Source organism: Malaclemys terrapin, chromosome 21, assembly GCF_027887155.1.
Source record: "Malaclemys terrapin pileata isolate rMalTer1 chromosome 21, rMalTer1.hap1, whole genome shotgun sequence".
Taxonomy (NCBI): Eukaryota; Metazoa; Chordata; order Testudines; family Emydidae; genus Malaclemys; species Malaclemys terrapin.
In genome coordinates, this window is record NC_071525.1 from 8,560,326 (window position 1) to 8,579,839 (window position 19,514).

At 56.0% G+C, this 19,514-nt stretch overlaps 1 protein-coding gene across 2 annotated transcripts in view; it reads left to right on the forward strand.

Annotated features, from left to right (window-relative positions):
- Nucleotides 1-2,961: 2,961 nt before the first annotated feature.
- LOC128826952 (unconventional myosin-Ie-like) overlaps nucleotides 2,962-19,514 on the forward strand; it is a 34,371-nt gene continuing 17,818 nt past the window's right edge. The window contains exons 1-6 of one of the 2 annotated variants that reach the window (XM_054010546.1): nucleotides 2,962-3,240; nucleotides 12,969-13,106; nucleotides 14,732-14,821; nucleotides 18,356-18,450; nucleotides 19,181-19,268; nucleotides 19,407-19,496. In XM_054010546.1, coding sequence (XP_053866521.1) covers nucleotides 3,238-3,240; nucleotides 12,969-13,106; nucleotides 14,732-14,821; nucleotides 18,356-18,450; nucleotides 19,181-19,268; nucleotides 19,407-19,496 — 504 coding nt within the window. In that variant the 5' untranslated portion in view covers nucleotides 2,962-3,237. Of the gene's footprint in view, nucleotides 3,241-12,968; nucleotides 13,107-14,731; nucleotides 14,822-17,818; nucleotides 17,914-18,355; nucleotides 18,451-19,180; nucleotides 19,269-19,406; nucleotides 19,497-19,514 lie in introns of those variants that run through there. The other variant, XM_054010547.1, reaches the window with a different exon arrangement.

A 19,514-nucleotide genomic window follows, 5' to 3' on the forward strand; every position in this document is an offset into this window, starting at 1 on the left:
GCGGGCGGGCAGTGGTGGGGGGTGAGTAGATGAGCTGGAGGGGTGGGGGGCTGAGGAGGCAAGCGGCGAGTCAGTAGCTGACCTGTTCTACTGATCTGGTCTGGCTCCCATCCCCTCTCCAAGGGTTGCAGCTGTCTGGAGGTGCTGCCTTCCACGCCTTCCTCATTCACATCTTCTTCATTCAACAGGGCAATTGATTACAAAGTGGGGGGAAGATCTTATTCTACTTCCAGCAAAAAGACATTTTTTCTTTTACCTTAATTATATTACCTTAGGGCCAGCCATAACATATTACCAAGGTTCAATACTGCTGTTTCAGCAGGGCGGCGCTGGGAAAGGAGGGTTTTTTTCCACGGGGCGCTGGGGGAGGGTTCCTGGGGGAGCTGGGGGGGTGTTTCGGCAGCGCTGGGGGGGTTGTTTCTGTGGGGCGGGCGGCGCTGGGGGGGGGTGTGTGTTTCGGCGGTGCTGGGGGGGGGTTCGGCTGTTTTCTTTGGAGTAATATGGCCCTCGCCGCTTTACGAGTTGTGCAGGCCTGCCCTAGATTAACAAACCCAGGGTCTGCTAACTCAAGTGCTACGAACCCTGGGCTGCATTGCAGAGGGGATGAGCCCTTCACAAGGATCCCAGCCCAAGCCCCCACAGCTACTCTGCAGTTTTATAACCCTGCAGCGTGGGCCCCTGAGTCAGCTGACATGGGCCAGCTGCGGCGTTTTACTGCAGCACCGACATACCCTCAGGCTACATTGCCAAGCACTGGGGCTTGAACCTGGGTCCCGGATTGACTCCGGCTCAGACCCTCCCGCCTCAAGGGGTCAGTATGAAAATGGAAGGGGAGTTGGGCTCAAGCCTGAGTTGGCAGCTTGGACTCCAGTTGCTGTGTAGACAGCACCCCTCTCCTCCCTCCCCCCCCCCCCCCCGTTACATACTTACCTATCTACCTACCTCTGGTCTACAGGGCCGCCGAGAGCGGGTTCGGGCCCCCCAGCAAGGGCAGACTGGCTAAATAGGGCCGATGAGAGGGGGGGAAGCTGGGCCCCCTTCTGGACCGCCAGGCCCCGGTAAGGCGACGAGGGGGGGGAAGCCGGGCCCCCTTCCAGACCACCAGGCCCCGGTACTTTGTATTGAGTTCCCCCACCTCTCATCAGCCCTGCTGGTCTATTTCCCAAGTCCAAAGCGACAAAGAGTCCTGTGGCGCCTTGTAGACTAACAGACGTATTGGTGCCCCAGCACCCTCTGTCGCTTTTTACAGCTCCAGACTAACACGGCTACCCCTCTAAAAAAGAAGAACAGGAGTACTTGTGGCACCTTAGAGACTAACAAATTTATTAGAGCATAAGCTTTCGTGGGCTACAGCCCACTTCTTCGGATGCATATAGAGTGGAACGTATATTGAGGAGATATATATACACACATACAGAGAGCATGAACAGGTGGGAGTTGTCTTACCAAATTTGAGAGGCCAATTAAGTAAGAGAAAAAAAATTTTTTTTAAGTGATAATCAAGCTAGCCCAGTACAGACAGTTTGATAAGAAGTGTGAGAATACTTACAAGGGGAGATAGATTCAATGTTTGTAATGGCTCAGCCATTCCCAGTCCTTATTCAATCCTGAGTTGATTGTATCTAGTTTGCATATCAATTCCAGCTCAGCAGTCTCTCCTTGGAGTCTGTTTTTGAAGTTTTTCTGTTGTAAGATAGCCACCTGCAGGTCTGACATTGAATGGCCAGACAGGTTAAAGTGTTCTCCCACTGGTTTTTGAGTATTATGATTCCTGATGTCAGATTTGTGTCCATTAATTCTTTTGCGTAGAGTTTGGCCAATGTACATGGCAGAGGGGCATTGCTGGCACATGATGGCATATATCACATTAGTAGATGTGCAGGTGAAAGAGCCCCTGATGGTATGGCTGATGTGATTAGGTCCTATGATGATGTCACTTGAATAGATATGTGGACAGAGTTGGCATCGGGCTTTGTTACAAGGATAGGTTCCTGGGTCAGTGTTTTTGTTCAGTGATGTGTGGTTGCTGGTGAGTATTTGCTTTAGGTTGGGGGGTTGTCTGTAAGCGAGGACAGGTCTGTCTCCCAAGATCTGTGAGAGTAAAGGATCATCTTTCAGGATAGGTTGTAGATCTCTGATGATGCGCTGGAGAGGTTTTAGTTGGGGGCTGAAGGTGACAGCTAGTGGTGTTCTGTTATTTTCTTTGTTGGGCCTGTCTTGTAGGAGGTGACTTCTGGGTACTCGTCTGGCTCTGTCAATCTGTTTTTTCACTTCAGCAGGTGGGTATTGTAGTTTTAAGAATGCTTGATAGAGATCTTGTAGGTGCTTGTCTCTATCTGAGGGATTGGAGCAAATGCGGTTATATCGTAGAGCTTGGCTGTAGACAATGGATCGTGTGGTGTGTCCTGGATGGAAGCTGGAGGCATGTAGGTAAGTGTAGCGGTCAATAGGTTTCCGGTATAGGGTGGTATTTATGTGACCATTGCTTATTAGCAGTGTAGTGTCCAGGAAATGGACCACTTGTGTGGATTGATCTAGGCTGAGGTTGATGGTGGGATGGAAATTATTGAAATCATGGTGGAATTCCTCAAGGGCTTCTTTTCCATGGGTCCCGATGATGAAGATGTCATCAATGTAGCGCAAGTAGAGTAGGGGCGTTAGGGGACGAGAGCCAAGGAAGGGTTGTTCTAAGTCAGCCATAAAAATGTTGGCATACGGTGGGGCCATGCGGGTACCCATAGCAGGGCCGCTGACTTGAAGGTATATATTGTCCCCTCGGACACGTCCCAAGTCCAGTTTCCAAACGCTGCAGTTCCCCTTTCTCCCACCAGGGGCCAGGCGCGACTAGGAGGGCGCCCTCAGCGGCGCGCAGCTGCCTTTCCGCTCCACCAGGGGGCGCCTGTGCGCGCTCCTCTCTTCCCCTCCCCTCCCCACCCCACGCCTTGCACAGCCCGGGAGCGCTCCGTGCAGCCAGCCCGACTCCCGGCGTTCACCTGCCTGCCTGTACCTGCCCCTCCGCGCACCCAGCCCCTGCCTTCCATCTTTGCCCAGCCCGGCTCCGCTCCGGCTGCCTTCCCCCGAGACAGGAGCGGCTCAGAAGCGCCCGCCGCCCCCAGGGACGTGCCGAGCTGCAGCAGGACAGGACCCGCCAGCCCCAGAACCGGCGCCGGCCATGGGTCCCTGCTGAGCTACCCGGGGTGGAGGTAGGAAGTGGGGAAAAGTCCCCACGATCCAGCCATGGTGAGTTTCCTGCTCCCTCGGGAGACGCTTCAGTCCCTTTAAGAGCCAAGCCCGCCCCCCTGCTGCAAATCCCATAAAAGTCCCCCCCCTCCCCCCCCGTTCCCCAGTTTAATTATTAGCTAATGGGACGTTTGAAGAGTTTTTTTGCCTCTTAAATCCCCATTTCCCTCCCGCCCCCATGAGCAGGAGCTGCCATGAATCACCTTGCAAATTGGATAGAAAGACGCTGGGTCAGAAATAGCCTCTGGGGCGGGGGGGGGGGAGGAGGGATAGCTCAGTGATTTGAGCATTGGCCTGCTAAACCCAGGGTTGTGAGTTCAATCCTTGAGGGGGACATCTAGGGAACTGGGGCAAAAATCTGCCTGGGAATTGGTCCTACTTTGAGCAGTTGGACAAGAAGACCTATATTCTATCATTGGGATTCCCAAGAAACCTTCCATCTTTCTCTTTCCTCTGGCTTCTCTTCTCTATGGCTTCTGCAGGGGTTGGTTTTGCTTTTCCGAGCTAGACTTCTTAAAAGGGCCAAATCCTTGTTGCATCGGCTATCGAATGCAGGCAGCATATTGCCAGCCCCCAGCCAGCTGCCTGTGTCGTCCCTGCACGTTCTCCGTCTAATCGGGGTGCTTATGGCCATGTCTGAGTTCTGCCCTGAATATTTGCTCCCTTCCCTTTGTGAAGGTTTGGGCCCTTGATCCTTCCCTTGGATCTCTGCACTGGACGACCCCTGACACCCACCCTCCCCCCGCAGATCCCTTTGCAGGATTGGGGCCTGACAATGGACATTTAAGCTGATGCTAGGTGTCCCGGAGGGGTTTAGACAGGAGACGGTGACATTTTTAAGGGGTGTGTGTATGTTAAAGGGCTTGGAAGATGGGCGTGTTATTCCTGGCCAGGTCACCCAGGGAACCCCGGAAGGTGCCTGTTTCCCCTGCTGCCTGATGGTGTAGCTAGAATTTCTGCCAGAACACAGGCTGGAAGGAAGGGCTCTGAGTGCCACTGACTTTCCTGGACCCCATAAAAACACCTAGGAGCTTTAGTGTGGAGCCACGGTGAGAGGCACTTTAGGAATGTTAGTACAGCACCTGGCGCAGTGAGTCCCAGGGCTCCTGGGAAGGAGGAAGGTGTTCAGATCCCAGCTCAGGGTTCCCTTAATAGGACCGTGCTAGGAAAACTGGTTGTTTCGAACCTGATGCTTAGGCGGCTCAGCCATTCCCTCCCCCAACCTGGGTTGGGCTTTGTTTCAATGGCTGCTTTGGTTTCTGAGAGCAGTGGTGAGAGAGTGTGAGTTACAGATGGGTTTGCCAAGGGATTTGGGGGAGCAATTTATGTCGAATTGGGCCCCGTTGCACAGGGCACCGACCTGACTTGCAGGCCAAGGGCTGCATTGTCAATGTTGAATAGCTTTATTTTGTTTTTAAAACACCAAAAGGGGCCGTTCTGATCATCTGATCTGGCCTCCTGCGTAACACAAGCCAGGGACTGACTGACTCTTAGTCCGTGTCTCCGGGAGGAAATTGACGGCTGTAACAATTCCACAAGAGCTTCAGTGCGAATGCTCTATTCCAGAGTTATGACTCCACTCACAAAGTGGAGTAATTACTCCTGAGTACAATCACTTTTATTCGGAAATAGTTTGTCTACAAGGGGGAGTTACTCAGGAATGGCTATGCCAGTCAAGTTCCCCCATGTAGACAAAAAAACCCAATGACCCTGCATTCAGCCCATATCTAGTGGTTGAGCTACAGCCCATCCTTTGGAAAGAAATGTCTAGTCTCAGTATCAGTGACGCTGAGTGCTGGAGAATCCACCCTGTCCCTTGGGAATCTGGTCGACTGGTTAATTACCCTCCCTGCTAAATGATGTTTTACTGGTTCTCACCTGGGTAATTTTGTAGCAAATAGGAGGATCTAAAACGCAGGAGGAGCTAATTCTGCTCCACATCAACTACAAGTGCACGAAAATCCAGAATAAAACAAACCGACTGACCACATGTGGGTTGTGGTGGTTATAAAGTTTTTAGGTTTTAAGGTTACACTCCAGCTGGGTTTTTAAGCTTTTCTCCATGACCATGAGGCAGGAAATATGTTCTTTCCTTTTAATTATGAGCAGAGAGTCTCCTGTATTCACGTGACTCCAGCAGCTGGGGCTTGGCGAAGAGTATCAGCTAGTGAGAGTTGGCAATACTGCAGTGTCCCAGCTTGGATCCAGGAATGTCCTGTTCCCGCAGGACACTATCACGACAGGCCCTGCCTGCACTCCTGTGTAATGAGGTTTCGGTCAAGCAAGCCCATCCCTGCCCCGGCCTGCTGCTCATGGCCCTGGCTCCAGGAGCCAGATCCCTCGGAGCTGCATAGTTTTCAAACCTTCCCCTAACGTGCTTGGACTTATTGCAGAGCCTGTGTAAACAATGGCTCTCGTGTGGTTGGTGTGGGAGGAGGTTTTTGGATGTGCTTATAGTCCCATTCACAATTCTGGCAAAATTCAGAGGGGGGGGTGCCCAAGGGGACGACATCTGAGTGGAGAGCATCCCTGCTTCCCGGGGGTGTGTGGCCATCCAGCCTGGGGGGAGGGGCACAGCCGCCCCTATCCCCGGGGCAGGGGGTGTGGTGGGGTTTGGCTGACCTGCTGAGGCTCTGAGGGAGGGGCATCGTGGGCACAATGCCCAGACCAGCATGGCCGGCCTCCTCTGAGATGGGGCTTTAGATCCTGGCAGTTCCTCTCTGCTGCCCCCACTTCCCATCCCCCAAATGCTGCCGCGGCTGCAGTCTCTGTGCCCGTAACTTCCCTCCCTGCCCCCGCACCTATAGAGACTGTCCCCTTGGCCGGGGGAAGCTGCGGGTTTATGGTGCTGAAGATGGGGTGCCTGGTGCAGCCCCACCCCACCTTTCAGGGCCAGCAAGCGCCGGTTGGGTGCAGGGGTCACTGGCTGGGGTTGGCAGGGGGTCTCTATCTGCGGCTTGTGACTGGTGGGAGCACAACCACCCTGCTCTTCCCAGTGGTGGTGGGGTGCCGGCTGGATCCTGGTTACCAGGGCCGGTGTTCACGGCTGAGACCCACACTCCGGTGTTCACGGGGTGGATGGTGAGCATGGACCCTGCTGGCTTCTATCCTGTGAGCGGAACAGTCCGTGGAGCGTCTCTGCTCTGGTAGGCGGCTGCGCCCAGCGGGTCACTGGGAATCTATTAATAGAGTGTGATTAATGTGTGTGTGCGACAGTCATCTCTGCTGGTTAGAGCCCGGAGTGGGGCTGGAAACCAGCTGTGGGAGGGGAGTGGGGTCTAGTGGATAGAGCAGGGGGCTGGGAGCCAGGACTCCTGGGTTCTATTCCCAAATCTGTCACCGTGACCTGAGGGGTGAGCAGTCCCTGTGCCTCGGTTTCTCTACCCGTGAGTGGGAACGGCGCGGTGAGGCAATTTGAGAAGGGGAGAGGGGGCGGCGTGGGGAAGAGGCGTCTCTGCTATGATCAGGGTGGGGCATGTTTCACAAGCATGACAGGATGAAGCTTCTTGCCTCCAGCCTGACCAGGCCGTGGCTTTGCAGCAATACCTGCCCCCACCCCCACCCCCAGCTGCACCAGGCTGGTTAATCCTTAACCTTGCTCCCTTCCCTGGTGTTTGTATAGCCCCCCTGCAGCCCTGGCCCTGGGCAGGGGTCCCTGGGGCAGGATCCGACCTGCACAGCCACGTGCCAGCAACCTCCCACGCTGAAATGCCTGGCCCAGGGCCGTGATTCAGCTCAGTTCCTCCTCCCGGGGCTATTCTTAGCGCCAGCCTTCCGGGCCCTGATCAGGGGATCCCCCCTTCCTCCCAGCTGGGCCCTTTGGGGGCTGTTAGCCGGGGGGCGGTTGTGGCGGAGTAGGCAGTACCGGCTAGGTCTGGGGCTGTGTTTGTGGGGAAGCGTGTGGGGGTGGGGCGGGCGTGTGTGGGCACGCCCGTGCGTTGGGAGGGGCAGGAGCATGTGCGTGCTGGGGAGGGGCCCGGGGGGGGACGACACATGCCTGCTGGGGGTGGGTGTGTGCGTGTGGAGCGGGGGGACGGGCATGCGGGTGGGTGCACTGCAGGGACACGCAGGGGGTCAGATCTTGCCCTAAACTCCCCCATCCCTGCGCACAGCGAACTGACGGGCCTGGAGGGGCCATTATTACATACACTAGCTGGGGCAAACCTTGGCCTGGTAGCAGAGGCCTGGCTTTCACCCCCCCACCCCCATCCAAGATGATGTGCTGCACCCCAGAGCTGCCAGGATCCCGGCTCGGGCAGTGCCCGGCCATGCGGGGATAACGCTGCCCATAGCAAGCCCAGTGCCTTAAACAATGGATGCGTTTGTCCCGGCCCCCAGTTCCTCGCGCTGCCCTTGCTGACTAGCGGGGGCAGCTCCGTCTCCGTGAGCCGGGTGTGAATTGTCATGGCTAGTCCTGTGCCAGTGAAATCTCTCTGCCTGGTTCCCCCTCCTACAGCCTTGCCACCAGGGTACCCTCTGCACATCCCTGCCGGCGGGTCCAATGGCCTGCAGTGGGGCAAGCGCGCCTGGTGACATCTGAGCGCATCGGGTTCGGAAAGGGAGCGGGACGTAATTTTCACAGTCGCCCACGTGGCTTGTTACGTGGATTATGGTAGTTTGTGGATGCCCTGACTGAGATCAGTGGCCCCCGTCAGGCCAGAGTCTGCACAGCCTCCCCTCCCCTGTTGAAGATCAGGGCCCCCATCGTGTGGGACCCTGCACAGACCCCTCCCCCCGCCTGAGATTGGGGCCCCATAGTGCTGGGCGCTGCTCACACACAAACCCCGACCTAAATTTGGTCCCCCACATCATGCCAGGTGCTGCATGCCCCACTCCCAACCGAGATCGCACAGATGCATTTAGGTTCTAAACTCTTTGGGACAGGGAAGGTCTGCACAGCCCCTGGCACTACAGCTCCAAGTTGCTACAGCAGCAAGATAACAAATAGTTCCAGACAGACACAGGGTGGGAGGGGAAACTGAGGCACAGAGCACGGGTGAGACTTGCCCAAAATCACCCAGCAGGCCAGAGCCAGGAACAGAACCCAGTGTCCTGAGACCCAGCCCTGCACTCTACTCACTGGACCGTGCTGCCTTTCATTAATCCTTGTCCTAGGATTGGCCCTGTTGTAGGACCTCCCTGAGGTGTGGGGTTTTGCCGGGGTTAGGAACCTGCAGAGGCTGAAGCGAGGTGCGATTTGGGCTCAGCCCTCCTCGGCGTTGCTTCCCCGGGTAGGCAGGTTTGCACTCGTGGCTGTGTGGCCGTGAGGCTTGGAGCTGCTCTGGATTTCAGGGTGGCGCATTTCTTGTAGTGCAGTGAAGTTCTCCTGGGAGTTTTCCTGAGCCCCACACGCCCAGCTCGGGTTAATGAATAACGCTGCCCGAGAAGGTAGTTTCACAACCATAGGATACTGGGGCCGGCCCTTGGCTGAGGGAGTAGAGACGGGAAATGGGTGAGGCAGTAGGAGTGCAGCGTTGTTTAGTGGTTAGAGCACGGAGGGATAGGGAGACGGGACTCCTTGATCTCTAGTCCCTGCTTTGAGGGCGGAGGGTCTGGTGGTGGAGGCTGGGGGGCTGGAAATCAGGACTCTTGGGTTCATTTCCAAGTGTGGTTAGAACGCAGAGCCGAGAGAAAGGGCCCATAGTTCTATTCCTGTCTCTGCCGCTGACTCACGTTAGAACCTCGGGCAAGTGAGTCACTTCCTTCTGCGTGCCTCAGTTTCCCCATCTGCAGCCTGGCAATAGCATTTCCCTTCTCACAGGCCTGCTGAGGCTTAACATGGCCAGAGCTCCAGATCGCCCCAGAGGGTAAGCCCGGCCCGAGACGCACTCCTCGGTGCGGGAGGCTCAGACACTGTCATCTAAGTGTCCTACCCACCAGCGGCCAGGCCACGGGGTTGTTACAGGCATGGCAGGGCTGATGTCACTAGGTGCAGTTGCTGGCCCTGGGGTCTCGCCAGCTACCTGTCCCGCGCCGAGGTGGCACGAAGGCCCTTCCACCAGCCCTGCCCATGTGCCAGGCATATGCTGCCGCTCGGGGAAGCCGAAGAGCAGAATCCGTCCTGGGGCACCATGAGTTCTGAACAGCTCTCTGAGCTCAGACCAGTCTGGGTGGGCAAACTATGGCCCATGGGCCACGTCCAGCCCGCGGGACCCTCCTGCCCGGTCCCTGAGCTCCTGGCCCGGGAGGCTAGCCCCCGGCCCCTCCCCTGCTGTTCCCCCTCCCCCGCAGCAAGCCCCCAGCGCAATGCTCTGGGCGGCCAAGCAGCGCAGCTGACCCGGTGCTCTGTGCTGCGTGGTGGTCTGGCTGGCTCTAGCAGGGTGGCCACCGGTGCTCCAGGCAGCGCGGTAAGGAGGCAGGGAGCAGGTGGGGTTGGATAGAGGGCAGGGGAGTTTGGGGTGGTGGTCGGGGGTGGGAGTGTGGATAGGGGTTGGGGTGGTCAGAGGGCGAGGAACGGGTGGGGGGGGTTGAATGGGTGCAGGGGTCCCGGGGGGGCTGTCAGGAAGGGGAGGGTTGGATGGGGCAGCAGGGGGCAGTCAGGGGCAGGGGTTCCGGGGGCCGTCAGGGAGAAGGGGTGGTTGGATGGGACAGGGGTTCCGGGGGGGGGCAGTCAGGAATGAGAGGAGGGGTTGGATGGGGTGGCAGGGGCAGTCTAGGGTGGGGGTTCTGGAGGCGGTCAGGGGACATGGGGCAGGGGTCCCTGGGGGGGGCATCAGGGAATAGGGGGGGTTGGATGGGGCAGGAGTCCTGGGGGGGGCCGTCAGGAGGCAAGAAGCGGGGGGGGTTGGATAGGGGGCCGGGCCACACCTGGCTGTTTGGGGAGGCACAGCCTCCATACAATTTCCGAAACCCGAGGCGGCCCTCAGGTCAAAAAGTTTGCCCGCCCCTGATCTAGCGCCACGGGGCCCATGGGCACTGCCACCCTCCAAATACATCATATATTTTTTTCATATTTACTCCGCGTGCTCTAGAGCTGGGCCAGCACGAGGGGAGAACGAGGCAGGTGTCACTGCACGCAGGCGCCAGCCCCAATGCTCGTGCACCAGGAGTCAGTCCCCAGAAATCACCAGCTTGGCTGTAAAAATCCACAGATTTAAAAAAAATAAAAATAAACGTTAGGTTTCTTTTTATTTGCCACCGGCTGTTTGAACCTTCAGGGCTCGCGCCAAGCTTTCCACAGAGAGGTGGGAGAGCTCAGGGGTTAGGGTGCCAGCTTCGGACTTGATTCCTGGGTTCAATTCCTTGTTCTGTCACTGACTTCCCTGTGGAACCTTGAACCAGTCATTTTGTGCCACAGTTTTCCCCTCTGTACAATGGGGATAATTGCGCTGCCCTGCCTCCTGGGGGGCTGTGTGGGTAGACATGCTGAACAGTGTCGGGTGTTTAGATACTATGGAGATGGGGGACAGATAATTTACAAGGGTTAGAAACTTGGGTTTTCTTAAAGGAAACGGAATCTCACATGACTCCGGGAGCTGGGGATTGAATTAAGCCCCCAAATACTGCGGGAGAGCCGGCAGCACTATGGCTATGATCAACGGTCAGGCCTGCCTGTCTGACCCTGCTCCTCGCAGGCTGGGGTGGCATGGTCAAGCACTCACAAGGAGAATGTCATCCTAGCCTCGGCTGGAGCCTCTGCAGCGTTCCCTCCGCGCCGCCCCTCCTCCCGCTGCCATCCCTTCTCTCCGTGAGTGCCACCAGCGTGGGTCGCGTAGCAACTGACCGCTCGCATTGTCTGTGTGGGCCGGAGGAAGGAGCGCTTGGCAACAGCCAGGAGCCTGTCTGAAGTTTCCTCGCTGGCTCAGAGCGGGGATGGGGGGGTTTGATCGCAGTCACCCGGCCTGGGGAGGGGGCAGGGCAGAGCCACCCATCTTCTGTGCTGATGCAGCGGGGGAGTGGGGGTGGGGGTGGGGGAGAAGTGGATTGTGGGTTGTCTGCTTTTGCAGGGAGGCATGGGGCAATTGTGTGCACACAGATAGCGCAAACAACACACACATTCGCTCGCTTTCTCTTCCCCCACTCCCTCCCATCTCACCCTGGGGTGCTCCAGATCCTCCCAGCTGTTACCCCAGGGGGGCAGGAATCGCGGTTCCCTTTGCCAGCAGCGTACATCCCGGCCCTCCCCACCCACGGGATCGTGAGCAGTTTGCACTGCTGGGAGGGTTCTGGTTCCATCCGTCTGGGCCAGTTTCTCTCCCAGCAGAAATCAAGGGCAAAGCGTCTCTGTCCATTAATAATGGAGATTGGCAGAGAGGGGAAAGTCAAACCCTCATGACGCGCCCGGGACGGTGGTAACACCTGGCAGGGTTGCAGCAGCCTCTGCAAGGGAGGGTCAGTTGCACCGTTGCTATTGTATAGGTGGGGAAACTGAGGCACACCCATGGAGGGGGAGGGGTGTGACTTGCCCAGAGCCATGCACCGAGTTCAGGATACAGCACTTGCCAACTTTTGCCATTTTACCACGAGTCTTGCAATAGATGGTTAGTTTTTTCTTCAAGTCCCGGCTCCCAGAGTCATACGAGCACTTGAGAATCTTGAGCTTTAATTAATTAATGTTTTTAAAGGCAGGTTTTTGGCCCCAGTGCTTATGCAGAAAAACTTGGAAGCACAACTCTCTAAAGGCTCAAAAAACATGGCAAACAGGGTCCCAGCATTTCTTTGTTTATTAAATCTCATTATGTTTAAGCCAATCTCACCCTTTTTATGGGCTCGACTCCTGGTTTTTGAACCCCTGGGGCTGGAAGACCGTAGGAATTCCTGGCCAGATGAAGAAAAGAGAGAGCCTAGCTCTTTGTTGGTGCTGGATGGAGAGCAAGACCCCAAAGGGTGGGTGGGTGGGTGGGTGGGTGTGTGTGTGTGTGTGTGTGAGAGAGAGAGAGAGAGAGAGAGAGAGCTTGGCCTAAGGGCAAGGGGCCAAAGGTCTCAAGTACTCGTGCAGACCGGACAAGGCTTCAGCTTTCATGGTAGCATCTACACTCCACGCCCTGTGGGGCAGGGACAATCTGGTCTGTGTTTGTACAGGGCCTAGCACCATGTACTCCTGGTCTGTGACTGGGCTCCTAGGTGCTACCGTAATACACCTAATAAATAATGTAGAGTGCCTAGTACCAAGTGCCATGCTGTCCTGGTCCATGATTGGGGCTCCTAAGTGTTACCGTAATACACTTAATAAATAAAGTACAGTGCTTATCACCATGGGGTCCTGGTCCATGATTGGGGCTCCTACGTGCTACCATAATACACCTAATAGTAATGTACTGTGCCTAGCACAATGGGGTTCTGGTCTGTGACTGGGGTGCTACCGTAATACAAATAATAGGAGACCCAGATGAGATTGGGGCTCCACTGGGCCAGGCGCTGCACAGACACAGAGCCCGTCCCTCTCCCACAGGGCCCATGACTGAGACAGACAAAGTGGGGGAAGGGGATCTCTGTTTCACGGATGGGAAACCAAGGCCCAGAGAGATCACGTGACTCCCCCAGGTCACATGGGGTGTCCATGGCAGGGAGCTGAACCTAGATCTCCTGGTTGCCAGCTCGGTGCCGGACTCTCACAGCCCAAACTACCAGCTTAGCAGCCCTAAGCCATCCCCTCCCTGTCTGGAGTGGAACCCGACGGAGGCAGCCGAGGGCATCGTATTTGCTGAGCACCGGCGTCCCCCAGGCTCCCCCGCCCTGAGCTTAGCCAGTGCTGTGACCTGACCCGTTGCGTTCCCCTCCCCACGCAGGGCAGCAAGGAGCGCTACCATTGGCAGGCGCAGAATGTCAAGCACAGTGGGGTGGACGACATGGTGCTGCTGGCCAAGATCAGCGAGGATGCCATCGTGGAGAACCTCAAGAAACGCTTCCTGGATGACTACATCTTCGTATCCTTGCCGGGCTGGGAGCAGGGAGAGCGACGCCGGGAACTTGGAGGATGTGGCAGGGGAGGAGGGAAATGCCGATTGCTCCCTGGCCCAAAGGGACAACAGTTTGCAAAACTGCATGGGGATAATTGGGAAAGGGGCGGTGGGGGTCAAGCCCCAGCTTCGCCAGGATTGGCTGGTTCTGGGTCAGCCCATTGCCAGGGTAACACCTGGAGCAATCGAGGCGTCTCAGGGATCAGTGAGATGCTTTTAACGATCATATCAGTATCGTGACGGATTATTAGTAAAATTTGTATCTTGGTAGCGGCCCCAGTGTTGGGGTGGGCCCAGGCAGAGATGCAGAGTGAGAGACAGTCACTGCCCAGGGAGAGCTCATAGTCTGAATAGGCATGACAGACAAAAGGTGGGAGGGGAAACCGAGGCACAGAGCAGGAATGTGAATGCCCAAAGTCACCTAGTAGGGCTGTAGAGACAGGAATAGAACCCAGGCATGGATGGATGGGACCAAATTCAGTATTTTATTCAGAGAATCCCCTAATTAGAGCCAGTTGGAAAACAGATTTTCTGTCTCACGAAAAATTTGGAGATTTCAGGGTTTTGTTTCATCCCAAATCACGATGAAAAGCCAAAATTTAAAAAAAAATTTGCAAAACGAAATTCTGAAGAAAAAAAAATCATTTGGGGACAATGAAAACGTTTCATGTCGGTTTTGCTCCTTTTACTTTTTTAAGATAAACTAGAGAAAATTTCAAAATCGACTGTCATTCTGAAACGAAAAATCGGAACTTTTCCGAAAATGTCCAAACGGGATGGCTTTGAGATTTTTGAAACGTTTTCCAATTTTTTTCATGAAACTTAATAGAAATGGAGACGACCGTGCAAAAAAATCCTTCAATTTTGAGTAGATGGTGTTTTCTGATCAAAACTGGTTGAAAACTTTCCATCCAGCTCTATCCCTAATCTCTGCCTGGATCCAGGTCTCTCCGTAGCCCCCTTCCTGCTGGACCTGGAAGGCACGTTAGTTACTGCTGTGCCATAAACAGACCCCAGCCTTGAGACTGGATAATGAAACTCACTAGGAGCAAAAGCAAATTGGGAGCCGATCTCACTGCTCCGAAGGAGGAAAGTGGAGTGGAGGTTGATCAACCTGCATTGATGGGGACAAGTAACAGAGCTGCTGAAAATTTCTTCTGTATGTTGAATAATCCTGGGTGCTTTTATTAATGGTGAGCAAGAGAGTTTAATTGTAAACGCAGGGGCTTTTAACGTCAGGTACATCTGGCTGATGGGCGGGTTGCTGTGAGGTTGTAATGACCCCTTGCATGGGACTGAACCCACCACAGCGTGTCCCTCCACCACTTGAGTGAAAGGGGGAATTCTGTTAGCTGGTAAGCGGTAGTAGGCTATTACCCTAGAAAGGGACGTGGTGCACATTTTACCAGCAGGTAGCAATGTCCGTGTGTCTGCTGCTGTGCAGATTCGGTGTGGGGGTGATTGTGATTGTATGTAGTAACCATGTGCGGCCCTTTAAATACGGGGTGGGCTGTGTGGATCGGGCTCTAAGGAACCCTGGGTTCTTTTCCATTGCTGTTGTCGCTGGTCGATCCTTATCTCGGAAACCCCAGACGTACATCGGGCCGGTCCTCATCTCCGTCAACCCTTTCAAACAGCTGCCCTACTTCACCGATCGCGAGATTGACATGTACCAGGGAGCCGTAAGTAACGGGGGGGTGAGGAAGTGGGGAAACGGCCCCCAAAACATCCCACCAGGGGTTCCAATTCCACTGTGACCCCCTCCCCGCAGCGGGGGCCGTCGAGTGGGAGCAGGGGTGCCTCTATGCAGGGTAATAGCAGAGTGTGGGGACATGGATTTGATTCAGATCATGGAGAGGGCAGGAGCCATTCAGCAGGAGGTTGGCCTCCCCCCAGCTGGGGGCTCGTCCTCCTCGCAGTCCTGGCTGGGGGTCTCTGCCCTGTTATCCAAACCTTCGCATAGTCCAGATCCCGCCCTCCTCCCCCAGCGTGAGTGTATCCTGTGTCTCAGTCTGGGGGACAAGGGAGTGGGGTAACGTGGCAGTTCGGGTAAACGGGCATATAGCGTATGCAGCGTTCAGGAGACCTTTACTGGGTCCGGTTCTGGGGTCCACACTTCCAACGGGCTGTTGGCAAATAGGAGAAAGTTCAGAAAAAGAGCTTGAAGAATGATTCGGTATCTAGAAAACCTGCCTTCTAGGGAGGGATTTAATCTATTTGGTTTACCAAAGAGAGGGCTAAGGGGTGATATGATACCATTTGTAGGTACCTCCAGGGGGACGAGATTTCTGATAGGACACCACCCTTCAGCAGACAAAGACAGAGCCATATGCAGTAGTTGGAAGGCGATGAAGCCAGACAAATTTTGATGAGGAATAAGGTTTTTAGCAGTGGAGGGTAATTGACCCTTGGAACAATTTACCAAGGGACGTGGTGGATTTTCCATAACTTGCTGTCTGGGAATCAAAATGGGATGTTTTTTTCTAAAAGTTGTGCTCTAGCTCAACCACTAGATATGGGCTGGATGTAGGAACCGCTGGGTGAGGTTCCCTGGCCTGGGCTATAGAGGAAGTCGGACCCTCAATCCCCTGCACCTCTCCCCTGAGCCAATAACAAGTAGCAACTTCAATCCATGGATCTCTCTGTGCTTTGCAGAGGTGGGTTGGGATTGTTAGCTCCGTGTTCCAGCTGGGGAGAGCTGTGGGGCAGAGAGAGGGGACCTGCTCATGCACGGGGGGAGGAGACAGTGGGGGCAGTTCTCCCTTCTTCTGGAGCATCCAGGGATGGGCTGGATGGATCCTGGACTAGATGGGCCATTGGGTTGCACCTCTCTGGCTCCTCCTTGGTCTGTAGAGGTAGATGTGCTGGAGGGTAGGGATAGGGTCCAGAGTGACCTAGACAAATTGGAGGATTGGTCCAGAAGAAATCTGATGAGGTTCAACAAGGACAAGTGCAGAGTCCTGCACTTCGGAAGGAAGAAACCCAGGCACTGCTACAGGCTGGGGATCAAGTGGCTAAGCAGCAGTTCTGCAGAAAAGGACCTGGGGATTACGGTGGACTAGAAGCTGGATATGAGTCAACGGTGTGCCCTTGTTGCCAAGAAGGCCAACAGCATATTGGGTTATATTAGTAGGAGCATTGCCAGCAGATCGAGGGAAGTGATTATTCCCCTCTATTCGGCACTGGTGAGGCCACACCTGGAGTACTGTGTCCGGTTTTGGGCCCCACACTACAGAAGGGATGTGGACAAATTGGAGAGAGTCCAGTGGAGGGCAACGAAAATGATTAGGGGGCTGGGGCACAAGACTTATGAGGAGAGGCTGAGGGAACTGGGGTTATTTAGTCTGCAGAAGAGAAGAGTGAGGGGGGATTTGATAGCAGCCTTCAACTACCTGAAGGGAGTTCCAAAGAGGATGGAGCTCGGCTGTTCTCAGTGGTGGCAGATGACAGAACAAGGAGGAATGTTCTCAAGTTACAGTGGGGGAGGTTTAGGTTGGATATTAGGAAACACTATTTCACTAGGAGAGTGGTGAAGCACTGGAATGGGTTCCCTAGGGAGGTGGTGGAATCTCCTTCCTTAGAGGTTTTTAAGGCCCGGCTTGACAAAGCCCTGGTTGGGATGATTTAGTTGGGGTTGGTCCTGCTTTGAGCAGGGGGGTGGACTAGATACCTCCTCAGATCTCTTCCTGCCCCAATCTTCTATGATTCTATGTAGAAGAGTGGGGTCTGCTCCCCAAATGGGATGGAACCCAGGGCCGCCCAGCTCTGGTGTCTCCCGGAGCAGGTTCCAGGCAGATTCCCGGGTGTATGCTGAGCGAAAACGTTGGTTAAGCCGGGGTTGGCTAAGCAGGGTGGGGGTTGGCTGTAGTTTGGAAAAGGGTTTCCCCATCAGTGCCCGGCCTGCGAGGGGGTGCATCTGGCGGGGTGACCCACAAGGAGCCCCGGGAGTGAATCCCAGCTGGGAAAGTCCCCTTCTGCCCCTGGGAGGGGAAGATAATTCCTGAAGCTGGTGAGTCACCCAGGCAGGAATTCTCAGCTGGGAGCCCCGCCCTGCTGCCCGGAGGCCGAGGGGGCGTGGGCGATCCACGCCCCGCTCCAGCAAGGCGAGATCAGCAACTGGATCCGCCCATGCCTGCAGCACCCCATCGCCCCTCCCCATGGGAGCTGCCTTGGTCCCAGCCTGCCCCCTCGTGGCAGGTGCAGAGACATTCCCTGCTCCACTCTCATTCCCTGCTCAGTATCCTAGATCCCAAGGAGGCATCTGGGTGCTCGGTTTCTTTGTGTTCACAGCAGTTCCCGATTCCCCTCCTGAAAACCCAGCAGCCTTGTCGCTGTCCTAGGGAACTGGGGCGTCGGTAGAGGCAGCGTGCTGATCCGTGCAAGGGGACCGTGTGCCCACCATGCCCCTGATCTGCTGGCGTCTCCTCTCCAGGGGTGCGGCTCGGGGCTCGAGATCTGTGGGCGGATCCTGGCAGGAACTATTCCCCGGCGTAACTGTGGGGGCACTGAGACGGAGATCTAAGCAATGGCTTTGCAAGAGGCCCGGGGAGATCTGGCTAGATCAGCCCACTAGTTCCCATCAAGGCTGTTTCCAGGGACGCAGGGGTCTAGGCTGGCCTAGGGATGTGCAGGGAGGCTGACACAGGACTCCTGGGTTCTCTTCCCAGCTCAGCCGCTGACCTTGCGCAAGTCATTTCCCTGCTCCAGGCCTCAGTTTCCCCATCCGTGAAATAGGGGTGACACAGATCTACCCGCCCTGCAAAGGTTAATTAAGGTCTGTGAAGTGCTTTGAGATCCTTGGGAGGAAGGCAAGGGGGTAGCATGATTTGGGAGACCTCATTCTCTGCCCCCAAAGCCCTGTGTCATTTCGCGGTCACTGTGTCCCCTTGTTTGCCAAGCACTCACCAGAGCGGGTGGAACGAAGGGAACCAAAGGTCCCTGGAGCTCTGACATGGATTGTAAGTTCTTTGGGGCAGGAACTGTGCTCGCTGTGTTTGTACAGCTCCCCCACCACCACAGGGATCCCAGAATGGGGCTCCCCAGTGCCACCCGAGACAAATAACTAGAGAGCGGGGGTCGCCTCCTGGCTTGGCTCACCAGTGCGATGAGTTGAAGGGGGTCCCAGCCTAGCCCCATCTCCTCCCCTGCCACCTCCCTATGTACAAACATCCCGTGCGGTGGAATAACCAAGTCTCCTGCCGGTGCGTTGGTTGCAGGCCCAGTACGAGAACCCGCCCCACATCTATGCCCTGGCCGATAACATGTACCGCAACATGCTGATCGACGGGGAGAACCAGTGCGTCATCATCAGGTAGGGCGGGGCCGAGAACAGGGGCAGAATCCACTGGGGCAAGAGGGAGGGGGCAGAAGCAGCGTCCACATCTGGAGCCCGGAAGGGGAGGGGGACGGACGCAGGGTCCACATCTGGGCATGTGCCAAGTTCTAGCTCTAAGACCTTTCCTGGTGCCTGGGTCACACACCGGGGGCTCTGTGTCTGGCTGGCCTTAGCCCTCCAGCACAATGGCAGAGACTTCTGGGAGAGCCCCTCCCTCCCCCGTCCCCCCATGACAACCTAGTGTCGGTCTCTACATTTTACTGAGGCACGGTTCTGCAGTCCCTGCCCTGGCAGGGTAGGTATGGACGCCGCGCAGGAGCTGACACTCACCCTCCTCACCCACGTTCGGGGAGAAGACTCTGTCTCTGGCTAGTTACCAGAGCAACTCCCAGTCATTACTGTATTTATCCTAGTAACCCCCGCTGTGGGGCAGGGCTGTTCCCCCCCCCCTCCCTCCAGGCTACAGATGGGGAACTGAGGAACCGAGAGGCTAAGGGACTGACGGAGCAGTGGTGCCCTGACCACTGGGCCATCCTGTCTCCTTTAAAGGGGAGTCGCTGTCTGGCTTCGAGCAGGACAGGAAAACGTAGATGCAACGAACCAGCTTCTCCTCCCAGGCTCCCTGACCTCCAGAAGGGGCTGGGCTAGGGTGGGGTGTCCTCCCTGGCGGGGTGGAGAAGCCAGCGTTTGCCTTTCTCTCTTGCAGCGGGGAGAGCGGCGCTGGCAAGACTGTGGCGGCCAAATACATCATGAGCTACATCTCCAAGGTGTCTGGCGGGGGCCCCAAAGTGCAGGTACCACAGGGCGTGACGGCAGCATGGAAGCGGTGGGGGGGCCGGGAGCCTGGACTGGCTGGGAGCAGTAGGGGGTGGGGGGTTCCTGCAGGACCGGAGCCGATGGCCTCATGTAACGAGCGCCCTGCTTCCCCCCAGCACGTCAAGGACATCATCCTGAAATCCAACCCGCTCCTGGAGGCCTTTGGAAATGCCAAGACCGTTCGCAACAATAACTCCAGCCGCTTCGTGAGTGCCCGGCTCCCA